The sequence below is a fragment of the Vigna radiata genome, unplaced genomic scaffold (genome assembly GCF_000741045.1).
Source record: "Vigna radiata var. radiata cultivar VC1973A unplaced genomic scaffold, Vradiata_ver6 scaffold_83, whole genome shotgun sequence".
Lineage (NCBI taxonomy): Eukaryota > Viridiplantae > Streptophyta > Magnoliopsida > Fabales > Fabaceae > Vigna > Vigna radiata.
The window spans coordinates 1,433,459-1,448,079 of NW_014543268.1; the positions used below are offsets into that span (position 1 = coordinate 1,433,459).

The window sequence follows — 14,621 nt, forward strand, 5'->3', positions numbered from 1 at the left end:
CTCTGGTGGCGGAAATCGCGGCGTTTCCGATCTGGGTAGTGGGAGGTGGTAGAAACACGTTTTTAAAGAGGAAGAACACGGAGGGAGATCATGTCGTCGCCGGAAAAGCTTCCTGTGGTGACCAGCGACGCTAGCGACGGTCCTGGCCGGTCGAGAAGCATGCGGCGACAGGGAGGGGCTGCTGGCAATGGTGGTTCAGCCGAGGAAGATGAAGAATGGAGACCTTGAAGGTTTTTTTTGGGGTATATTGAAGAAGATGAAGTTGGGTTAACCCAACAATTTGATTTGTGCACCCCCATTTTAATTTCTCTGCACTCACACGTGTTTATATTGTGGACCATAATTGCTCGCTATTTGCACCNCCGTTGGGTTTCACTACACACACCTCTTTTATGTTTTGTTGAGCTCTTTATAAATGGCAACAATCATATAATGTCCGTTATCTTTTGAATTTGCTGCTTCTAGAAGTAGAGCATGTATCACACTATTGTCTTTCTACTCTAAAAGTGATTCTATTTTCAGTGCACATGGATTTTAGTTGTCTTTGAAGATAGATAATTAGACAAACTACTGCGTGTGGGGGATTTTGAGGGCAGTTTCATCTTNTGAACAGCTATAGATTGGAATTCTCCTCCTCTCANTGTCTGGAGGCTTAACAAATGTCAGCATCAAGGTATCTCCTCAGCAATGGTATCCTTTTACAGTCCTCAGATGCCCCTCCAGTCAAAATCTTCCTTGAAACTCATCCAGGTACTTTCAAAATTAGTAACAATTNAGTAAAATAATTAATTGAATTATAGCAAGATTTCCTTATACATATTTTGTTTATTTTGAAACTTATTTAGCTAACTTCTGGTCTAGGTGCTTACACAACATCACGTACTTATAACAATGCTTCAGGGCTGTTATTTTGGGAAAGGCACATGAAAAGACTTTCAGAATCTATACAAGTTCTATCAAATTTTGCGCCATGGCTTCTATTTAAATCTNATCATCCTGCAGTTTTGTCACCGTCATCAGCAACCTTGCCAATATGGCAACCCACTGTACAGGTGCTTGTTAATGGTTCTCTATGCAAAGTCTTGCCGAGTGCTCTAAAAGAAAGGAAAGATGGTGAGGAGCTGGCCATTACAACTCTTGTTAGTGGTAATTTAGAGGAATTAAATGCATGTGAAACTGTTAGCAAGGAAAACATGAGTAAAATGCTTGATGTGCATGTGCACGTTGAAACTTATGTTCCTCCTACATTCGGTATTTGGGGAAATGGTGTACATTTGGCTTTGGTGGGCTATGGGAGGAATGTCGCAGCTGCAAAATATTCAGATTGGGTAAGGTTAGTTTGTGCATTTTGAATTGGAAGCATTATTAACCACTTACTTTTTCCTTAAATCCTATGCAAAACAAAAATGGCGGGATATTATTTTTCTCTATTATGGCTTTCTTAAATTGGCTTANTTAGTTGTCTAGAAATTACGGGCATTTTGGGTTGTAAAGTTCAAGAGGGACACATCTACGAAACTATTAAAAATTATTTATATATTGTCTTAGACTACTCTTTCCGTTTTACATCAATCCAACATGTATTGCCTAATTAATTCACATCTCAGGTTTGATCTAATTGTGTTTTTTGGAGACACTGGTGTCTTAATGGTTTGATTTCCCAGAAATTGTATAGCATCTGTCGCATGACTATAAATTAAGTTATATATTAATGCTTGGTTGGAACCAAGTTAATTATTTTTACTAAAATAACCCCTTTGTTTTTAGTGACTATAACTCCAGTAATGAATTGAGGATAATCTATTTTTCATTTAAATTTCATTATTANTATTTATATCTGCAATCTGCTGTCTATGACAGTGTAAAATTGCATATTTATTTCATTTTCTTGCTGCTTATTGTGTTGATGTTCCTTCAAGTTAATAGTTGGAAATTTTGCTACAATGCAGGATTAGGAAGCCTCTGGAAAAGCTCAGGCCTCCCTCAGTGACAGAACTATTGCTGTCAAATGATGGGGATCAGATCCTGGAAGGTTGTGTGACAAATTTTTTTGTTGTTTGCTGCAAGGTGGGCTTATTTTATCTATCAATTTAATTTCTAACTTCGTATCCTACTGTATTCATACTTATCTTATGCTAGATTCTATATGCCTATTTTTTAGTACACACACACACACACACACACACACACACACACACACACACATATATATATATATATATATATATGCATCACTCTTAACAATCTGAACCTAAAGCTGTTGCTAAATAATGGGATTGGATTGGACAAACTTTAATATTCTGGTAAGACTTTTTAAATTTGATTTGTTGTAATGCTACAACCAATGCAACGAGCTTTCTTTAAATAGCGGCATCTGTTGAGTAGGATGGACCATTCTTTGTTTTGAAAAAGACTTACAAGCATACCAATTTATTAAAAGCCTTTAAGTTCATTTTCTATTCATTTAGCAGGATGGAAATATTCAGTATGAAATTCCTATTCTTTGTCATATTGATGAATATACAGTACTCGAATACTCACTGAGTTTCAATCCTTTTTTATATATTTGTGTTCTGTTTTAAATTTTTAAGCTTTCATGATCATTTGATGTTCACTACACTCTTGTGACGGCAAAGGTACTGATGCCATCATTTGATTTTCCCCTGCTCTTTTCCGTTGTATGTGCATGTGTTCTTCGAAACATTTTATGAAATAAACTTATGCATTACTTTGTACTTCTTTTTGCTTTTGATGAAAGGCCTGTGTGACTTTTAGTGTTCATTACTTGTTTCATTTTAGGTTTTGGATTCAAATGATGGGAAGGCCCTGTGTGATTCTTTTGAAGTACAAACAGCTCCTCTCACTGATGGTGTCCTTCCAGGAACAATACGCCAACTAGTGCTTGAGTACGGTTTGATTATAAATCTTACTGCTATATTTTCTTTGACCATAAAGAAACCATGCCCTTGTGTAGGATTTATGTTATTTAATATGGCCTATAGTATAACAATTTTCTTGACAAAATTAGGGCTGTATCTCGTATTGCCAATAATTAGACTTATCTGCTTCTGNAGTGTTTGAATATTGTATATATGATACATTGTCTTGTTTGGTTTAAAGGTGAATGAACTTATACTTTTTTCCTTTGCTCTGCCTACGAGTTCTATTTTTTTTTTCTTTTTTACATCCATATGGAGTTCTAAGCTCTATTATCACAGTTACAGACTTAATTCTTAAAGTCAGCTTGGTTAAAGGGGAGCCTTGCTTTAAGATTTTGTCTTGGCCAAAAAGAAATGTTTGTGGCGGTAAAATGAAACNAGTTTCTTGTTGTCAGGAAGATGTGATGCAATAAGGGCAAAAGGAATAAAAAGAAATGGGGGGNCAGGCCAGTGTATAGGATAGAGGCTACTGAGAAGCACTAACAAGTTGTTTGTCGTGCGATTGAGCATTGACTTGCATTATGTGCAGGGTATGCAGGAGTGAAGGAATTCCATTTCGAGAAGTTGNTCCCTCGTGGTCAGAACATGAAATCTGGGAGGAAGCATTCATCACGAGTACTGTTTTGGCTTTTCAATGTTTTCATTTAATTAGTATTGAAATGCTTAAGAATAACATGTTAAAGAATAACATGTTAAAATATGCATTAGTTCTTTTAGAAATTTCAGTATCTGTCTAGACCGAGTGTCTAATAAAACCTAATGGTGGCAGTCTAAAGAGTGAGGATTGTTTCTGATACCTTTAAAGTAGTTCAGACTAATAATTGCCCGCAAGAAATAAACATATTGCTTTCTACATATGGATAAAAATCTGTTTTTTAGGCCGTGTTTGGTCACAAACACAATATTCCTCCAACAAGGAGGTCCCTCCTTCAACTTACACGGAATAACAATNTGACACCTTAATTTATTTTTACGAGTCCATAACACAACTTATGGAATTATATATTACTACAGCTGCCACATAAACTAGAAGATTAAGGTATAAATAAATGCCTACTGACTTCCTAATAGAGATTCATAACTGTCTAAATCAAATGTTGGCCTATCATATTCTACCATTCACTTGGGACTAATTGTCATTGCAGATAGCTTGAGGCTTTTGCAACATGTGGATAGTATTCAGGTTCCAACAGAATGGAAATCAGCCCTTTTCCATTCTAAAACTTGGAAGGAAATATCATGGACAAAAAAGCAATTTCAGGTGGTACATTTCTACTNGTGCTGCAATTGATTCAGTTTTTTTAAGTGATTTTCTAAACCAGAGTAACTGTAGGGTGGACCAGGGAGGATCACAACTGTTATCGAGGTAAATTATTTATCATTTACATGTACATTTCGAAAGGAAAAAGCAAGCAAAATAAAACTTTGATTCAAAATCAAGCTTTGCTTGTCTTTCGAAGATTTCTTGTTTATTAATAATTTTTCACAATATTGCAATCACAAAACCGAAATTCCTTTTCTTTTTTAACCAGGAAAAGATTATGGAGAAAGCAGTTACGGAAGGATACCCAATAAGTAACATATATGCATGTTGAAAATCCCACCGAGTTGNTAATACGATGGGATGAAACGGACAATAGTTGACATTCTCCTTCTTTAGTAGGCTTGTACATTGGCTATTGGCTCATCAACTACATGACAATGTTATGTATTGGAACGTGGCCATTTTGTTGAATCTGAAGTCTGAACAACTTCATGAATCAGTCAGAGATCGAATATAAAGGAACAAAAATAGAGAATCCATCTCTAATACTGAGGTCTGGCACTATTTTATTTTGTCGTCGTACAATATTATCGTCTTGTATCTGTTTATGTGGAAAATGACTTGAACCAAACAATGTAATAAAAAAGTCTTCTAAAAATCTGACTTTTTTGTTTTCAATTGTTGAAGAAAATAAATGGGAAAAGCTAATCTACTATGTACTGGATTCCCATCACATATACGCTTTAGCCGATCAATCCGCGATCGAGTTTAACTCAAAAGGATAAGACTTTTCTGGTGTTGTTCACAACTGAAGCAATCAAGTGATACTCATTGACTTCCTGCTCCTCCTTTTATCAAGTTGGTTATTTAGAGAAAAAAAAAAATCAATTTTTTTAAGTTTATTTTAATGGGTTGACATAATTCGAAAAGGCTCTACGGCTTTCCTGAGGATCAACTCTATTTTTTCTGGCTTTTACTTCCTGCACCCCGCAACTTCTTCACACATTTTCTCAAATTTTCAAAATACCATTTTACCTTCTGTGTAACTGACTTCCAGAATACATTGAATTCTGGAATGAAATTGTGGAACAAGATTCCCATAAAATCTTCGAAATGTATTAAATATATTTTGGAATAAACTTTCCAGAATATGATTTCTGAAACAAAATTTTTTATGTGGTCTTAAAAGTGCTTTTTAGAACACATGAAATATGGTCTAGAAATAGCTTTCTGAAGCAATTTTTTTTTCCATATTTTTTCTCTTCTTCCTCTTCAGTTCTCTCTGTTTCCTTCATCCTCTAAAGCGGCGGTGATGGTCAGAGTGACGGCGGTAGCACAAGAGTGGCTGAAGCAGTGATGTGGTGCAGTAGTGGAGATGAGGTGTGCACGAAGCAATAGTCTACTTTTCTTAGTAAAATAAAGAAAATATATAAAAAATAAGTAAAAGTGAATAGGACGGAAGATTATATCAAAGTAAAAAGCAACCATTAACAGAAAAAATACTTCTAACCAATAAATGGAAAAAAAAAAAAAAGATAAAGCACTTGTTACTTTTTGCTTCTTTTCCTTGCAACTTCTTAAAGCTACGATACAAAATAAAAAATAACGTAAAGATTATTAGCTGTGTTCTGTTTCGTAGCAAACCAAAAGATTCAATTTAAGTCAACAAAAATGTGGCTGCATGACAAGAGAAATTTGGCCGTTAGCAGATGAGCCAGGTTTCAAGCTCTTAAAAAACAACAAAATGTATGAAAATGTCACATGCAAATATGACAACAGTGTTGAACTTTGTCTTTAAGCTGATTGTCAAAATCAGATTACGATTATTCTATGGAAATTATATCTGAAGTGTGGTACTCGAAGAAATCGGAGCAATGAATTAATTGTGATTTTATTCTTTTGGTTTTATCTCATGTTGTGAACACAGTGGCATGTGTAGAAACCGTGTTGGTCACTCCAAAGATCAGATAACACTAGAATGTTTTTCTTTTTCTTAAAAAACTATTACTTCCATAAGATCTGAGATTACATAACTTCGTAATAGGATTCTTTGGCACATTCATGCTAACTCTACATGCAGCTATTCTTTTATAACAAACAAACTGTACACATATTTCTTAATATTTTATCCTCTCATCAAACAACACAATCTTTTAAACATATTTTTTATTGGTTGAGACTTAATTATAGCTATAAATATGAGAGAATTTTATTGAATATTGTTTTGGATTGTAGGGTTGAATTCGAGATTAGAGATAATTAAGGAATCATGTAACATATTAAATACAAAAGATTGATCGAACACTACAATAGACCAAACAGAGACTAATCGAACACTGTAATAAACTAAACAAAACGTTCAAAAGACTAACCGAACACCGGATGGACTTCGGAGAAGGCTAACCGAACTATTAATATTCTTAAAAATGTTTTGCTATGGTAGTTGTTAGCATTTCTCAACAAAGAAATCCTGAGACCAACATGAAGGAAAGAGAAAGAGACAGACCCTACTTGTTTCAGAGGCAAACAACAATAAAAACAAACTTTGTTTTCTAAATTATGCTACTCAGCGAGTTTAACAGACCACCATCACATGCTACGCTATAGATTATATAGGTTTGAATTTTCACATATAAGACAAACAAGCTAAAGTACAAAAATGAAAAAACAGTGATTTAACTTGGTATCATACTGTATGTACAATGTTCATACATAAAGAATAATCCAACCGTTTTCTATACATGTCTATTTCCTTTTGAGTTTAGAAGAATTTAAGATGTACCTAAATATCTACCCATAACAGAATTTCTAGATCACATTGGTGAAAAGGATGCAAAAGCTAGCTATGCTAGTCTAATTAAAGCTAGCGTGTATCTTATGGACAACCAAACATGCCATTAGTTTTTTTCTTTTAAGTTATTCACCAATTTTTAATCCACAATATAAGATGTTAAAAAAATATTTTTAAGTTTTGTCGTACGATAATAAAGAAAATTATAAGTGTTTTTTTTTTTTTTTTTACTTTAACAAAAATACACCTAAAAGCACAAATTGTTGTTAGTTGTCCAAAACCACCATCCTTTTTTCCTTATGTGGCTGGCACCGCCCTCTCTAGATGGTCGGCTCCAGGCATAGCTTCCTACGAACACTTTAAATTTTTAGGTCTCTTTGTTTGGTGAGAAAACTTTCTAACCAGGATTAGGTTAAAGATCTATTTAGATTTATTTTCAATATTTATGTAAAAATATCTTAACAAAATTTAATTTATACAAGTTTTTTTTTTTCTAAAAGTATTTATGTAAAAATTCATCCAAATAAACCCTAAATCCTGATATTTTTATTTGTGAAAAAGAATAGAGTACCGTTATCATATTATGATTTTATATATTATTGCATAAAGTATTGATCGATTTTACTAGTAACTAATTTTTATCAAGTAACTGAAAATCTACTTTAGTGAAGTTTGTGTTAAATATGTTTTTCGTCTCTCAACTATTGGCCGTTTTTGTGTTTAGTCTCTCTTTCAAAGTATAATACAATTTAGTCCTTCAACTTTAACTTTAGAAAACTATGGTTTTAGTCTTTTTTACCAAATTTTTTAAACTTTATTTGCTGTTTCAAGCACATTACATTATAGCATTTGGATTGTTCACACATTTTGACACATTTTTGCTTCAATGTTAACGGAGAAACACGTTCGAAACAACAAATAAAGTTAAAAAATTTGGTAAAAAGGACTTATACCAGAGTTATCTAAAGTTGAAGGACTAAATTGTACCATACTTTGAAAGAGAGACTAAACACAAAAACGGTCAATAGTTGGGGAACGAAAAACATATTTAACCCCTTTCAAAACACAATTGTTTTTTACCCATACAACTCAAATATCAAACTTTTCTTTTTAATTTATATATATATATATATATATATATATATATATATATATATATATATATATATATATATATAACATGTTCTTCAAAATGTAAGTGTATTTATAAGTTATTCATCGATAAAGTTAATTTTTTTATTTTTTCAAATACTATCAAAGATATCGATTGCAGACACGATTGCTTGGATAAGGAACACTACTTACGAAATTAAGAATACAAATTTTTATGTTCCAAATACGTTAATAAAGAAATTATTTTAAATATATCAGGTCAATCACAAAACACATTAAAAATTAAGTTAAATATTAATTTTAATTTTGAATTATATTTTTTAAAATGTTGAAATTTACGAGACGTGGAAGGATTACAAAATTTAATAATCAACAATATGATGATTTTAGCTGTATTATTTGACTGAAAAATCACTTTTTTTTTATCAGTTACAAATTTAAATTTACGGAAATTTATTTAAGGAAACATATTCATCTTGTATCAATTGATGGCGTTCCTGCTAAAAAAAATTCAGAGAGTGCTTTTTTTTTTTATTATTATTTAAATTATTAAAATTTGTTCTGGAAAACAGAAACACGTATCATTAAAAAATATCGAAAAATATTACAAATTAAATTTTACAACTAGTTTTAAAACCAAAAGCTGGAAAAAGAGGTTCAAAATCAATTCTCATGAAATATATTAAATTTAAAAAAAAAATTGATATTTTCCGCTTCACATAATTTTAGCATAAAATAAACTATTCGTAGTGTAAATATTTTTAATTTCTGAATTACACATTTTTATATATTTAATTGACGTTTGGTATCGATTAATCCTATAATCAGTAAAATTTGAAGAAGAAAAAATGTTGAAAAAGAAATCTAGAATGGAGATAATAAAATGCAGAAAAAACCAAAAAGAAAATTTGAGGTTGAAACGGAATCCCTTCCGAAAATCCAGAAGCATAGTTAGAGATGAAGAGCAATGGTCCCTCTTTCTTTATCAGAAGGCACCAATTACCACTGCTCCTCCTAACTCTATAAACTTTCTCCCATCAAAACTAATATCAATTCGCTGAATTAGAGACCACCCACTTTCCTAACTCAAATTTTGTTCACTACCTGTTGCTGTCTAGAGTGGAGAACTAATAAAGGAAGCCACCATTAGAGAGAAGTAACATTGATCAATTTCACTAAAATAGTAACAATAGCAAGGGACACCCAATTTCCTTACTAGAAAGGTTTTCGTAAATTTCAATGATGCAAGAAAGTCTAACCTTCCCATAAATGCATAGAGCACCACATAAAATATTTGTTTAATACGAAAGCCTATAAAACATTGGCTGGTCCATGCAGTGCAAGCTGTTGCATTTAGAGAGTGATAATGGTTTTACAGCTCGTGATGAGATGTAAAAAAGGAGGCTAGAAGAAAGGGGGAGAGAGAGTGCGTGTTTGTCAGTTACTGTCAGAGAAGCGTGGTTGTAGATTAGAGGTATGACTGAGGTATCACTCTCCTACCTTGTGAAGCATTTGCCTTATTGTTTAGGTTAGTTGGCACTTGGCAATAACTTTGTCCTTTTGATGGACCTTCCTACGCTCTTTCTCTCTCTCTTCCCTGAATCTCTCTATGTCCACACAAAACCAAAGTAATTAGTTATCACACTTTCCTATATTCTTTGTATTATGCATTGACAAAACTACCGATTTTTTTTCTCCCTTCTCGTGTTCTTTATCCCTCTCACTCTCTCGCAGAAGAGGAATTTAAAGTCTTTTATAAACTATAGCAAAGGAGAGAACAGATAATAAGAAGCAAAGCATGAATGGTGCTGCATGTGTTGATGCAGAGTGCTGTGAGTTTGTGGAAGTTGATCCTACAGGAAGATATGGAAGAGTACATACCTTTCCTTTACTCATAAAGTTTTGTTAGTTCTTTGGGTTCTGATTCTTTGTTCTGATTACGGGATTTGAATTTCATGTTTTGCAGTACAATGAAATTCTTGGCAAAGGAGCTTCCAAGACAGTGTATGCATGATATATCCTTAGCTCTCGGTTTTCAGCTTACCCATTTCAGTTTTCCAAACAAAATTTTTAACTGCTTGAGATGTTCTCCATTTTGTTGTTTGAGTGAAACAGTTACTGGGTTTCAACAAAATGAGTTGTTTCTCTTCTTTTCTTTTTTTTTTTTATGAGACCATATTCATTTGTTGCAGCTATAGAGCATTTGATGAGTATGAAGGGATAGAAGTAGCATGGAATCAAGTAAAGCTTTATGACTTTTTGCAGAATCCTGAAGATCTTGAGAGGTTATACAGTGAAATCCATCTTCTCAAGACATTGAAACACAAGAACATCATGAAGTTCTATACTTCGTGGGTTGATACTGCCAACAGACAAATCAATTTTGTCACTGAGATGTTTACCTCTGGGACTCTAAGACAGTAAGCCCTCTCCTTATCTTATACGCATGTAAGCGTCTATCTGTATATTCCTTTGAATGATTTATTCGGGTAGTTCTACCTTCTCCTTCTTTTTGTTTACAAATGGGTATATGCTTATATGTTTATTATATTCATTGTGTAAGCAGGTACAGACTTAGGCACAGACGGGTTAACATCAGAGCTGTTAAGCATTGGTGTAGGCAGATTTTGGAAGGGCTTCTGTATCTGCACAGCCATAATCCTCCTGTGATCCACAGAGATCTCAAGTGTGATAACATTTTCATCAATGGCAACCAAGGGGAAGTCAAAATCGGTGATCTTGGCCTTGCTGCGATTCTCCGAAAATCTAATGCTGCCCGTTGTGTTGGTGCGTAGAAAAGCAGCACGAAAGCCTTTGATTATGTTCCAAAAGATGAATATGAAAATGTTACTTTCCACTATGATAATTAGTCCTCTATGTCTGCACAGTTCACCAGGTTAAGACTCTATTTGCTTTTCCTTCTTTGTTTTACTCCAGGCACCCCTGAGTTTATGGCTCCGGAAGTGTATGAAGAGGATTACAATGAGTTGGTTGACATATACTCTTTTGGAATGTGCATCTTAGAGATGGTCACTTTTGAATATCCTTATAGTGAATGCAACCATCCTGCTCAAATTTACAAGAAAGTTGTATCTGTATGAAGCAAAAGTCGTTCTTTTATCTAATTAAACTCGATTCGTTGTCATATATGATTATTCATCTTTGTCCACTAACTTGTATGCAAATTTTACAGGGGAAGAAGCCAGAAGCTCTTTACAAAGTAGACAGTCCAGAGGTAAGACAGTTTGTAGAGAAATGCTTAGCAACCGCGTCCCTCAGACTTTCAGCTAAGGAACTCTTGGAGGACCCTTTTCTGCAAATTGATGATTTTGGATTTGACTCAAAAGTATTCCAGTATCAAAGAGATTGCTATGAAGTGGCCCCATTAATCAGACAGCCTTTGAATGGAACGTATAGCATCAACACCTCAATGAGTGGGTACACTGATAATCTTGGTGGTTATGGGCCCTTCTCTGAATTGGATTATCATCAAAACGATTTCGAAACAAGGGAAATCGGTCTCTTTGATTGTGAAGACGATGACAATTTAGCTAAGGTTGACACCACAATCAAAAGTGGGAGAAGAGAAGATGATGGCATCTTTTTGAGACTCAGAATTGCAGATAATGAAGGTTAGCATTTCAATTTCTTATTTTCTTTTTGGAATTCTCAGTCTTTGATTATTCTATATTCTGTTGTTCTTCTGATACTCACTGCACAAGCAAATAAACCAAAGTAACAAGACATTCCTCTAAATAGGTCGAATTCGAAACATCTACTTCCCATTCGACATTGAGACTGATACTGCATTGAGCGTTGCAAATGAAATGGTAACTGAGCTTGACATAACTGATCAAGATGTAGCAGATTTGGCAAATATGATAGACAATGAAATTGCAACATTGGTTCCCGAGTGGAGAACAGGAGTCAGAATAGAGGAAAATTCAGAATGTTCAGGTGCAGGTGTCTGCCTCAATTGTGCTGCAAACGGCTACTTGGTTGATTATGTATCATCAAATAATCCATGTGGCAAGAATCTTCAATTTCTCCATTGTTCTAAAAATGGATGTGCTGCAATTCATGGCCGATTTGAGGAGATAACATACCAAGTTGAAGGGTCTGCAAGTAGTGATGCCGAAGGTGCACGGGATGCATCAAGCCATCCCGATGGCATTCATTATACAGATATTTGGGCCCAGAGAGATGAACCAGAGTTATGCCATGAAGAGTTAAAAGACATACACTGTGACCAAACTCATGAGGCATCAAATCCATTGAACATCAAGGAGGAAGGAAAAGCTGTTAATGTGGATGAAAAAAGTTATCTCAATACCAAAAGGCCTCATTCAAACCCTGCAATAAATTGTGTTATGTTGGATTGTGAAAATGAAATCAGGCAAGAGCTAAGATGGCTCAAAGCAAAGTACCAGATGCAGTTAAGGGAGCTTAGAGATCAACAACTGGGGGTTAAGCCAAAATTTACTTGCATGTCTCCTGATACGAAAAAATTAAATTGTGGGAAAGATGGAATTCAGAGTTTATCGGCTCAATCCAGATTGAAGATACAAAAGCATAAACCACAATTAAGATCTATAGTTTCTGGGAAGCATTTTCCTCTTGAAGACGAGAAATGCAACAATTATGCTGATCAAATGGTTCAAAATGTTGAGGAGATTAATCAGTCTAACAGTCCTGAGCGAATGCTCACAGCCAAGGATTTCTTTACAGGAGCTTTGTTTCCAAACTCACTTCAGAGGGCAACCTCCCTTCCCGTTGATGCAATAGATTTCTAGAATCTAGAAACCACCGAAGTTCATAATCATGAGTGAGCACCAATGTAACTACATTAACTGATAGCCTGTTTTCTCAAACTTAGGAAAGAAAATCAGAGCCTGAGACTGATAGGATTTACTCAAAAGACGCTAGCTGTAATTTAGCTTGTGGGCACCCTTTTCCATTATGGTCACTTGACCTAGTATGGAAAAGGCCAGATGTAAATCATGCACAGGATAACTCAGTCACATTAATGTAAGTAAAGTTTTCCCTTGGGATGCTGAATTTCAGCTCCATCTCCTACAGGATTACATACCATTGATGATAAGAGATGCTGTGTCAGTAAAATCTGTCAGTTTTCTCTACGATATAAGTTTTTATCCATTTATCATTCCTAACCTTTCTCACAAACCTAATGTAATGAGTCATGAGGCAGCTAAATAATGTTCTAAATCAGAAATAATTGTACGGTTCAAAGCCCCCAAGTTTAAAAATAACTAATCAAATTTGACTAAACCATAGACATGTGACAGTCTGCAGAAATGGAGGTACCATGTAACCAGATACTTGTAAAACTAGAAAACTATCTACTTTTTAGTTCCTTCTTCCTCAGATATGTAATGAAGTGATGTAAAATATTAATAATTTCTAGTCCTTTATATTACTGAAAAGATGACACTTTTATTCTCCATGTTGATGAATACTGCCAAAGAGGAATCTGTCTGAGAGAGCACTGTGGGGTGGTTTGGAAGAGCAAAGAAGAAATGGTCCATCATTTAGTGTGCTGTTTAATGTTCTGCTGGTATGAACACTCCATCATAACAGCGACGTCACATGCTTTTGCAGCTCCACATCCTAAATCGGCCAAAGGGGTAGATATTTCAAAGGTACGGATAAAGGTAACTCTGACAAAATACTATTGCCCTGTAAATAAGCACCCCCTGCCTGTAAATTTTGCTCCCCAAACAATCAACATATCCGTTAAAGGAATTTTCGAGATTAAGATTTAATATGAACGGAATTCACGTTATGGTGTTGCAGTGTTTTTGTTGATTATATAACTGTCTAAGATTCCCTGTCTGTAAATTTTGCCGCTCAAACAATCAACATATCCGTTAAAGGAATTTTCGTCAAAACATGTTTTTTATTTTTTATTTTTTTTTTAAATATTTCAAAATTACTTCAGATAAAATATTTAATAATAAATTATTGTTTTAAATTTATTCGGCATCGTAATAATTTTGCGCTATCTAAAATGAACAATGGAATAAACAGTAAAGAACAGTTAAATTGCAAATTACATATATAAGAAATGATTATGAAAAATATATTCCTCTAGTTTTGATAATATATACTTCTTACATGTAATAATAAAACTAATTAATTTAATTGATTTCATGTCAATGTTCGACGGCCATTAGTATGTTTTCTACATTTTAATCATCTTTGGTTTCAAAACTCAGATAGGAATCCATTGATAATAAGGTGGGAGAATGATAATTTAACAATATTTTTTTATAATATTTTAATAATATTTTAGATCAATCATAAAATTATTTCACAATAAATAATAATAATTATAAAATTAATATAAATCAATCAAATTGACACGTATTAAAATGTTGTAAAAAAAGAGGTTGAAAAAATATCTTTATCATGTATGCATATATCTTGAATGAATGTATAATTATGGTTATGAATAATATAATGTAGATATTGGCAGTGTTGTTGGTTATCTTCT

The 14,621-nt window shown here is 33.8% G+C and overlaps 2 protein-coding genes across 17 annotated transcripts in view; both read left to right on the plus strand.

The window, feature by feature from the left end:
- The window catches only part of LOC106754119, an 18,515-nt gene extending 13,593 nt beyond the window's left edge, over window positions 1-4,922 (plus strand). For 8 of the 15 annotated variants that reach the window (XM_022777839.1, XM_022777842.1, XM_022777840.1 and 5 more), the window contains 8 exons: window positions 523-750; window positions 862-1,333; window positions 1,950-2,067; window positions 2,800-2,906; window positions 3,469-3,554; window positions 4,085-4,200; window positions 4,273-4,305; window positions 4,472-4,922. In XM_022777839.1, coding sequence (XP_022633560.1) covers window positions 660-750; window positions 862-1,333; window positions 1,950-2,067; window positions 2,800-2,906; window positions 3,469-3,554; window positions 4,085-4,200; window positions 4,273-4,305; window positions 4,472-4,534 — 1,086 coding nt within the window. In that variant the 5' untranslated portion in view covers window positions 523-659 and the 3' untranslated portion in view covers window positions 4,535-4,922. Of the gene's footprint in view, window positions 1-6; window positions 243-522; window positions 751-861; window positions 1,334-1,949; window positions 2,068-2,799; window positions 2,907-3,468; window positions 3,555-4,084; window positions 4,201-4,272; window positions 4,306-4,471 lie in introns of those variants that run through there. The other 7 variants (XM_014636086.2, XM_014636090.2, XM_014636089.2 and 4 more) reach the window with 5 other exon arrangements.
- Window positions 4,923-9,645: 4,723 nt separating this feature from the next.
- Window positions 9,646-13,208, plus strand: LOC106754109 (probable serine/threonine-protein kinase WNK9). Of its 2 annotated transcripts, XM_022777788.1 has the most exons (7): window positions 9,646-9,980; window positions 10,074-10,111; window positions 10,300-10,527; window positions 10,674-10,894; window positions 11,045-11,202; window positions 11,301-11,739; window positions 11,867-13,208. In XM_022777788.1, the coding sequence occupies exons 1-7, from the start codon at window positions 9,906-9,908 to the stop codon at window positions 12,898-12,900; spliced, it is 2,193 nt and encodes a 730-aa protein (XP_022633509.1). In that variant the 5' UTR covers window positions 9,646-9,905; the 3' UTR covers window positions 12,901-13,208. The 2 variants fall into 2 exon arrangements, with proteins under 2 accessions (XP_022633509.1, XP_022633510.1); XM_022777789.1 differs by lacking the exons at window positions 9,646-9,980; window positions 10,074-10,111 and having other exon boundaries at window positions 10,444-10,555.
- Window positions 13,209-14,621: the final 1,413 nt, after the last annotated feature.

Excerpts from the sequence above, each read along its gene's own strand:
- LOC106754109 (XM_022777788.1), top strand. The coding sequence starts at position 9,906 with ATGAATGGTGCTGCATGTGTTGATGCAGAGTGCTGTGAGTTTGTGGAA. Across the intron at positions 10,112-10,299 it reads AAAGGAGCTTCCAAGACAGT|CTATAGAGCATTTGATGAGT; the intron begins GTATGCATGATA and ends CATTTGTTGCAG. Across the intron at positions 11,740-11,866 it reads CAGAATTGCAGATAATGAAG|GTCGAATTCGAAACATCTAC; the intron begins GTTAGCATTTCA and ends TCCTCTAAATAG.